The 9,558-nt window shown below is 37.5% G+C and overlaps 1 protein-coding gene across 4 annotated transcripts in view; it reads left to right on the top strand.

Annotated features, from left to right (window-relative positions):
• The first annotated feature begins 178 nt into the window (after positions 1-178).
• LOC104849438 (COBW domain-containing protein 1) overlaps positions 179-9,558 on the top strand; it is an 11,166-nt gene continuing 1,786 nt past the window's right edge. Inside the window, exons 1-5 of one of the 4 annotated variants that reach the window (XM_010605878.3) lie at positions 181-544; positions 3,759-3,845; positions 6,118-6,214; positions 7,447-7,538; positions 9,002-9,548. In XM_010605878.3, the coding sequence (XP_010604180.1) occupies positions 385-544; positions 3,759-3,845; positions 6,118-6,214; positions 7,447-7,538; positions 9,002-9,045 (480 nt within the window). In that variant the 5' untranslated portion in view covers positions 181-384 and the 3' untranslated portion in view covers positions 9,046-9,548. Of the gene's footprint in view, positions 545-3,758; positions 3,846-6,117; positions 6,392-7,446; positions 7,539-9,001; positions 9,549-9,558 lie in introns of those variants that run through there. The other 3 variants (XM_010605876.3, XM_010605879.3, XM_010605880.3) reach the window with 3 other exon arrangements.

Raw genomic sequence — 9,558 nt, 5'->3', positions numbered from 1 at the left:
ATGGATGCTTCACGGGAGCTGCGTCTGTCAGGCCACCCACCCCAAAACCAGGCTGGCGTCAGGTGAGCGACCGCCGGCAGCTACTTCAAACTGAGCCTTCCCAGGCGGGCGGGGCTTGTTTCGGAGCCCTTAATGACTCAGCGCAGCTCTGCTCAAACTCAGAGAAAGCGCCCGGGAGCGCCGGATCCCCTGCGGGAGTGGCTAAGGGGCGGGTCTGTCCGCAACTGGAGCACTGGTAACGCGGCCAGATCGGGAGGAGCCACGCGTCGCGATGTGATGACGTCAGGCCACGGGCCGAGCTTGGCGAGTTTGACGTGCGCTGCAGCGTGTGGGCGTTTTGGTCCCAGCTCTTGAGCTGAGGCTGAGATTTCCTTCAAACCCGGAATGTTACCGCCTGTTGTAACTGGAGATGAGGATGAGGAAGAGGAACCAGCCGAGGAGGATTGTCCTGAATTGGTTCCCATTGAGACGAAGCAAAGACAGGAAGAGGAAAAGCTTGGCCCCGGCGCCAAGATCCCAGTCACCATCATCACCGGGTATTTAGGTAACTAATCATCCCGGTCAGGAAATGCCGCGAACTCAGATTTGGGGGGCTGCTGTGTCGCCTGCCTTAGGCTCTGGGGCCCTGTGGCCGAGAGCAAATGTTTGAGGTAGGAGCTGGGTCACTTGCTCTTCGTGTGGATTTCCACCCCATTACTCACGTGAGATTGGAAGTGAGCTTCGCGTTTCGAAACAAGGCTTTGAAGCCTGCACCCACCTTCTCATTGTCCTGATGAATCAGAGTTCAAATGCCTTGACATAATTACGAGGACCTGTATTGCCTGGCTCTTGCAAACTCTCCAGCCTGCCAGAAAGTGGCCCAGCACTTTAGCTGATTTACTTCTTAAAAGATGCTCCCTGGGATGCTTTTCTTCTTACTGTTACTTTGGCTAGATGTCTCTTCGGTTCTCCATCGCGTGTAGTAATCTCCTTGCTGAATGTGTCATCACATAGCGTAACTGCTTCACTCATCTAAACTCCCCACTATTTCCTGAAGTCTTTTTATTCACTGTTTATTGGTACATTTTAGGTGTACGTTATGATCACATTCATCTTTGGGAATCTGGACCTGTACAGGATATATCTTGGTTCTTGGTTTTTGTTTGTTTGTTTGTTTTTTAACATTCTGCTTCCCTCCCTTTTCCCCCTCCCCATTTACAAGAACTTTACGCTTTTACCTTCTTTTCTCATATTTTTTCTTCGCCTTTTTTCCTTTCCCCCTTCCCTACTTCCCTTTCCCCTTTGAACCGTTTCTCACTATTTCACATCTATTTTAGGTGTCATGGAGGCAGAAATTGCCGCCATTTTCACTCTCACGCAAGGCCCAGCATAAATCTGGTCATCTGGTCCATAGTTGATACTCTTGAGTGAGTGACCTGTATCTTAAAGTTTTTCTTCTTCAAAACATAGTTATTTCTTAAGCTCTGGTAATTCTACTAGAGGGTTTCTTACATTTGCACCTGTCTTTAATTTTCACTGGTTCAGAAGTCTGTCTCACACTTGGACTAACTTTAAGAATTTCCTCATTGCTCTGTCTCCTTAAAGTCTGTACCTTCTTTTTACAAATTTAGTTCTATTTTGTTTATTTATTTTGTTATTTTTGAGACAGTGGCTCACTTTTTAGTTCAGGCTGGCCTTGAACTCACTACGTAGCTCAGGCTGGTTGTGAACTGCAGGAGATCCTCCTACCTCAGCCTCCCAAGTGCTGAGATTCCAGGTATGTGCCACTCTGCCCACTCTAGTCTGTACCTTCTATATGTCACACTTGTGTAATATGGAGCTTCACCAAGCCCTCTAAACATGTTTTCATCTCTTCAAAAAGCTTTTTTTTTTTTTCTTTCTTTTGGTACTGGGAACTCGAGCCCTTGCGCTCTCAAGGCCGGCGGCGGAAGCACTGAGCTAAATCCCTGGCCCCTTCAAAAGCTTTTAAAGGACTATAACTAAAAGTGTTGAAGATATTATTACCCCAGTACTTCCTAAGTCTTTCTTAGATACACCGTACAGACTTGCAAATGTATTTCAGCAGACAAGTAAGAGGTGTGATCAAAATTACAGTGATTGTTTACAAAATTTATTGTAATAAAAGGCACATTGCCACTACCCTCTACCTCGAATATTCTCTTTGAACACACTGATTGTTTTTGCAACTTTCTGGAGCAGTTGGGGACACCTTATTGTGTGTCTTTATGAGATGTACTCAAAAACAGGGCGAATGCTGCTGCAGAAAATCGGGCTTGTAAAAACAGTATGGTCTGCCGGGCGTGGTGGCGCATGCCTGTAATCCCAGCACTCAGGAGGTTGAGGCAGGAGAATCGCTGTGAGTTCGAGACCAGCCTGGGCTACATAGTGAGTTCCAGGTCTGTCTCAACTACATAGTGAGACCCTGTCCTCAAAAAAACAACACCACACACACAAAAACAATATGGTGTGCCTCTATCCACCACGGTCACTGGACCCGGCGGTGCGGGACTTCCGGCTTTTCCCCCAAATCAAATTGACTGTGAAAGCATTTTGAATAGTTTCAGGACATCAAAACAGCCAGGACAGTGCGACTAAAAGACATGCAACAAGACTTCAGAGCTGCTTCAGAAAGTGGCAAGAATGATGGGAGAAATATATTCAAAGACAGGGTGTATTTTGAGGAGAATTAATGGTAATGTGTCTTTGACTAATATATTTTTAAATATTTCCTTGTACAAGCTATGTACTTTTAAAATCTTTCAGTCACTGTTTATAACAGTAAAATGAGAATCACTAACAGAAAATAATATTCTTTTATTTATATAATTGAATAGTCCTGCTATGCCGTGAAGGTTTTCTTTCCTTTAAAAAGTTTAGTTTGGTGCACAGGATGTTTCTTCTGTTTGACAAGATTATACAGTACTAGGATTAACGTGCCACCTACTGGATAGAGTTAGTATAGTTTATGTGTTTCTAAATGCTGAATATTGTGTCTTACGCTTCCTATTTCTGTTCCCCAGTTCATAAAAATTCGTTTTATAGTTTAAGCGTGCTAAAAGTGGCCATGTAGTCTGAATTTATATCTGATTAATTGATATGGAAAGAAAAGGTCTTCATATGTAAACTTTAGGTATGTAAATCAAATATCCTTGGTTTAGAAAAATAGTCATCCTGTAAAAGGACTTACACATATTAAATGTTTAGAATTAGACCGTATTTCTTAGAGGCCACTACTTCATGGATTCCTTAGTCAATAGAAGTTTTAGGTGCCCTTATGATATTATAAGTTTAGAAGACTACATATTAAACTGAAGAAAAACTGATTGAACTTACAGGATTATTTGTAAATATTTATATATGAAGCATTTGTAAAGCATATTAGAGTAGTTTTGAAAGATTGCTTTCATCTTTTTTTTTTTTTTACAATCCCCCATACCATGAGTGTCCAACCTTGTGGCTTGCTGGGACTATTGTCTTGAGTCTCTTAAAAAAATATTTCATGTAGTTAATCTATATGTAACAAAACTTCCTTTAAAAATGTATTTTATTTTATGTAAAAATATTATTACAGGGCCTCATTACCTGCTGTGTAGGGCCACATGTGTCTCCTAGGCCTCAGGTTAGACACACCTGGGTCTATCGCATGCTTGAGTATTATATGGAAAATAGCACATAGATGCTTAAAAACATTAAACATTTTAAAATTAGTCTTTGTATCTTTAATAGTAGTCTTTCAGTTTTGTTGCTTTGTTTTATAGGTGCTGGAAAGACAACACTACTGAACTACATTTTAACTGAGCAACACAGTAAAAGAATAGCAGTTATTTTAAATGAATTTGGTGAAGGTAAGTAGAAGTCAATAAGTGTCATGTTGCAAGAACTTACAGGACAGTTTATTCCACTTGTGAATTGATATTCTCTATTTTAAAATGAGGATAGAAAGTATTATAATGTGAACACATTGATATGGATAGTTCTGGAAGAATTAATTTCTGTCAGGCTTTAGTTTGTATGAATTTGGGATACTGAAATAATTTCTATAAAATTTTATTTTGTTTACCTTTGTAATTCATACTAACAGAATTAACTTAGATTTTTACATAAGTGATTCTCGTGGTCAAAATCTTGAAAGTGCTTTTAGCAACTAAAAAGTGTTTTTGTACTGACTACACATTGTGTATTACAATTCATAAAAAACTTTTTGATGGGTGGGGTTCTGCCCCTCAGTGGTTCTGCCGCCTGCTTTGCGAGGTCCTGAGTTCGATTCCCAGTACCAAAAAAACAAACAAAAGCAAACCACTTTTTGAAAATGCTTTAGATGTAAGTTCACGTTGAATGTTATCTGCAAAGCAGTTAAAACGAAAGGTTTTAAAAATAAGTTAAAGGGATAGTCTCTACCCTCAAGCACCTCAAATTATCTATAAAAATATGTCTACTTTTTCAGTGTTTTGGCTTTAATATTAAACTATGGTTTAAACAGTCTGTACAGCAGTATTAGATATAATACTTTGACTACTTTTACAGAAATTTTTCTTCACAAGTATGAAGTTTAATAAAATCTCACTTTCAGCCAGAAATAGTTTGTTAGAATGTTTTTTAAAATATATTATTTTTTTCAGTTGTAAATAGGTAAAAGAACTAGCTTTTATGAGCAGAATGGAACACATGTGAGTAAAACTTGATTTCTAGATCTAGTAAAGAGAAAAATTCTTTTAGACAAAATAAAAATTTTAAGATGTTTTTCTTTTTTCTTATTCATTTTTTGTTTCTGTTTTTGTTTTCACAGTTGGTAGAGGTCAAACCCAGGCCTCACATATGCTGGGCAAGCGCTCTACCACTGAGCTATACCTCCAACCCCTTAGAAATCTTAGGATTTCTAAAAATAGTTTTGTTCCTAGCCTCTTCTTAACTTTCTCTTGCACACTGGTTATAGTTACTGTATTTTCTTTGTCTTTTTCTTCATTGTTTGGGATAATTTTCACAATTTTGTCCTTTGTAGCATTCTCAGTACTTTCCTTCATGTCTTATATAGCCTGAATTCTGAAGCAATCCCTTTGACAGCTCTTTATATCACCTAACTGAAATATGAATGGAAAATATATAAATGGAAAATTACCTTTCCCACACACACATTTGCATTTGACCATTTGTTTTCCTGAACATTTAGAACTGTCCTCTGGTTTTGGTATAATGCTTTGCTTCTTTTTGGTTCCTGGGATTGATTGCAGGGCCTTATGGATCTTACCCTGAGGGGTTAGCCCCGGCCCTAGTATATTTCTTTATTACAGGCAAACTAAAACTTTTAGAATCATTCTTGTAACACATATTTTATATGTGCTTCTTCCCAAGTAAGCATTAATAGAAAACTTTTGTATATTTGATTAAAAGTTTCATTTTTAAATGAGAACATGATAACTTGGCCAAAACCTTTTCTCAATGAACTAAGATGTTTACTCATCCTGGGAATAGTGAGCAATCTTCCCAATAAACAATTTATTTTTAAATGAGAACATGATAACTTGGCCAAAACCTTTTCTCAATGAACTAAGATGTTTACTCATCCTGGGAATAGTGAGCAATCTTCCCAATAAAAACAATTTAGAGGAAGATTGAAAAGAAAAAAATAGATAAGATAATCTGATAAGAGTTCAGAGGGCATACAAAATCCAATATATAAAATATATTCATCTACCTAGAAGATTTACTGTAGGCAGGGAAAAATGTTCTCAAGGTAGTTACTTTATTTTTTTATTTTAATTTTAATTTTTTTATTTTTTGGTACCGGGTATTGAACTCGGGACCTTGTACTTACGAGGCAGGTGGTGGAACGAACCACTGAACTAAATTCCCCACCCACGTTTGTTACTTTATTAAGAAATGGGAATTAGCAAGTAAGAGACCTAAAAAGGAAGTCATTTTGAATTTGCCTTTTTAGAGGTTTAAGTCTTACAGAAAAGCAAATATAATCTAGAGTATTGTAATTTCAGTCTTAAAACTGAATGGGTAGAATGGAAGAATTAAAATTATAAAATGGAGTTACTGCTTTGAAGTCTCCCTGTTTGTTTTTGGTTGGCTTGTGAATAGTCTATAAAGAGTGCCTCCTGTTAATTTTTCTAGGAAGTGCACTAGAAAAATCCTTAGCTGTAAGTCAAGGTGGAGAGCTCTCTGAAGCATGGCTGGAACTTGGAAATGGTTGCCTCTGCTGTTCAGTGAAGTAGGAATGTGTTTACTCTGTGCTTGTTTTAGTTTACTAGAAATGTTTATTCCAGCTTTGATTTTCCTGTGCAAGTTAACTGAATTTAGACAGTTTGCTTCATTGTATTTACAAATAGGAAATACATTTTCAAGAGTTACTTACTTAAAGTGTTTCTTTTTTTTTTTTTTTTCATATTTACTCTATTGCTTTTGTCATTTTACTGAGCTTAAAGATTTTTTTCCATCTCAGGGTTTATTTAAATAATATGTAGAGCACAAGCTGGGGGTAGTAGCACACACATGTAATTCCAGCACTGTAGAGGCTAAGGCAGGAGGATCACTACAAGTTTTGAGGCCAGCCTGTGCAACAATGTGAGTTCAAAACCAGCCTGAACTACATAGTGAGACCTTGTCTCAAAAAATAAAAATAAAAAAAACAAACACACACACACACACACACACAGAAAGAGAAGGTGCATGAAAATCTCCTTTCATGTATAAAAAGTCATTATTCTAAATTTAATACATCAGTCTTACTTCCAAATATTAAACCTCTTTTAAAACAAATGACTTTCCAAACAAGATGAAACAGTTAAGTTTTCCAGACTTATTAAACTGGCATAAATCCAAGAAGAGTACCTGATACAGAATAGCAACTAAAATATTTGTTGGATAAATTATGAAAATTAGTACGTGCAGTACTGATTTTGTGTATTCTAGTGAGTTAAATTGTTTTCTACATCATGGACTACCTTACATATTTGACTTTGAATCAAATGTATTAGGAGGGATAAAGTCATAACAAATTTTCTGAACCAAGATGTAATACAATATTTTTTCATTTTTTGTTATAAGAATATCATAATTTAAAATAAAATGTATACTAATTCAAGATAGAACTAAATGGTATTTAATGACACTGACCCTTTAGCTTTTAAACGTCTATAAGTAATAAATTTTACTATTTTAGATGTTCATTTTTATCTCTCAGAAAGCTGTAAATTAACAAACACTGACTCGATAAGTCAAAGTATTAACTCATTACATACATAACTTCTTTTAACTTTTCTGTGTATATGTCTCTTTCCTTTTCCTCATTGGTTAACATTGGATAGACAGTTTCTTAGGTGCTTAAGAAAGAGTTAAATTTTCACATGCATAAAGATATTTTTATGTTTTGTTGAATATGTTTTAAATGATCATTTAAAAGTATTTGAGTAATCAACAGTGGTATATTTTGGTCTTCTCTAGGGATAGTGGCCTTAGGGCTATTGAGAATTTGATGCAGAAGAAGGGGAAATTTGATTACATTCTGTTAGAGACCACTGGATTAGCTGATCCTGGTAAGAAGTGACATTGTGAATAACCAGAAGGTAGTTCTTTGACTTTTTTAAACAGATGTATCAGAGATATTTAAAGTGAGTAATTTTTTTTTAATCCATAATTAGCATTATTAGCCGGGGATTTATCTAAGTGATTGTGCTGCCTGCTTTGCAAGCAAGCGCAAGGTCGGGAGTTCAATCCCTGGTACTAAAAAAATAAAATAAAAATTAAAAAATTAACATTATTGATCATCGACTATTAGACAGATACATTTCAGCAGTTCTGAAGAACAAAGACGGTCCAAAATAGCATGCTTTGCCATTTACAGTTAAGTGAAAAAACAGACCTCAGTGTGCAATGCATTTATAATGATTTGTTAGTTCTCAGACCCAAAATGACCCCATGGTGCACCATTATCTTTTAAGATTATATATTGTGCACCTGTGGTGCCTGGCCACCTGGATATCAGCAGCAACAATGTTGACCTTAAGAGTTAAGACAAAGAGAAGGCAAACCATGGATTGCTTTGCTGTGCATATTTAAATTTCTTAATTTAAATTTCTTAATTCTATCCAGACAATTTAGATTAAGCATGCTATCGTCAAAGAGTGCATTTGTATTTGGGGACACAGTCAGTGGTTATTAACCAACAAGTCAGCACTGTTACATGGTAGAGTACCCTAAATGAATCACAATGAAGTCATTTGCTGAAAACAGAGTTGGAAATAAATTTAGCTCCACAGAACTAGTGTTGGCTTTGTTGGTTTCCCAAGCTGAGATAGAATTGTGAACTTAACTACAGGGCATACAAAGTGGGATTTATGCTAAGTGTCCTATATGTCTAAGTAATACCACACTTAGCAATACTATTTTCAAGTGTGACAATAAGAGATGTGTCCTTTTAGCAACAGATTTATAACTATACTTTTCACAAGCTCTACTAATTTACCTTCAAGCTAGTAATCTTTCCAAATTGAAATGACCTCCAAGTTACCTAAATTCTTTGGTATCTATGTGCTGCTACCATGAGATCACAGCAGGATCAGTGGGATTAAGGACACAAGACACTGAGCAAACTAAACTTATTCCAGACACAGGAGGCTGGGTGTGCATGAAACCAGATACCTGAATTTGTTGCTCTGATGTGTTTAAAATTTGGGGGAAGAGAGTCAATAAGACCAATTATCTGGCTGGAGGTCAGTTAAGTACCCACTATTTGTTGTTAAATTATGACCAATCGTTTGGGCGTACACCAGCAAAGAGTACAGTTATAATGAAAGGTTCTCCTACAGCCTCAATGATCTTGACTCTCACTAGACAGTCTATGAGATAGCAATGATAAAGGGCAATGAGACATGGAAACCGAAGCCCACGCCTCACACTGTTAGAGCCTGCTCTTGGGAAGGTTTAGCTGAAGGTTTCTAGAAAAACATGCACATTGTTAGGAAACCCTGCCAGAAAGATTTTATTCCTTTCTCCACAGCAGCCTCCTGGAGCTGGACAGCTGAGGGCATGCGCTTTACTTAGGAGGAAGGGCCAGGTTTCATTCTGTGGCCATGACGGCCCAACAAAGTCAGTGTGATTGTCCCCTATACAGGCGAGGACCTTGAGTCTCAGAACGTTTAGGCATTAGTCATTCAGAAAGCTACTTAGTGCAAAGCAAACCTAGGAATCTAAGATTCCACAACCTTTAGTCTTTCTGGGGAATTTACTTGTAAAGGAAAATGGATACGTTTAGAAAGAAAGCACTCAGTTCTCACAGAGGACATGCTCTGTCATGTCTTCTACCTCACGCTTGAGCTGAGCTGAGAGCAACACAACAATGAGGACATCAGAATGTGCAGATCAGACGGTGCTTCCCTACCTTGACTACCGGGTAGATGTCTGAGGATGGGTAGGTGATGGAGAAGATGGCAGATCTTGCCTGACTGGATGGGTCAACAGAAGGTGTGTGAGCTCGAAGAAAACCTTTGAACTGGTCAGAATTGAGGTCACAGTGAAAATTTTCTGAGATCTGTAAATAAGCAGAAAAGGGAAAAA

The sequence above is a fragment of the Fukomys damarensis genome, unplaced genomic scaffold (assembly GCF_012274545.1).
Source record: "Fukomys damarensis isolate Sample0158 unplaced genomic scaffold, DMR_v1.0_HiC HiC_scaffold_31, whole genome shotgun sequence".
Classification (NCBI taxonomy): Eukaryota; Metazoa; Chordata; class Mammalia; order Rodentia; family Bathyergidae; genus Fukomys; species Fukomys damarensis.
Note: the sequence above shows the minus strand (reverse complement) of the source record. Positions and strands in the feature narration are given on the sequence as shown.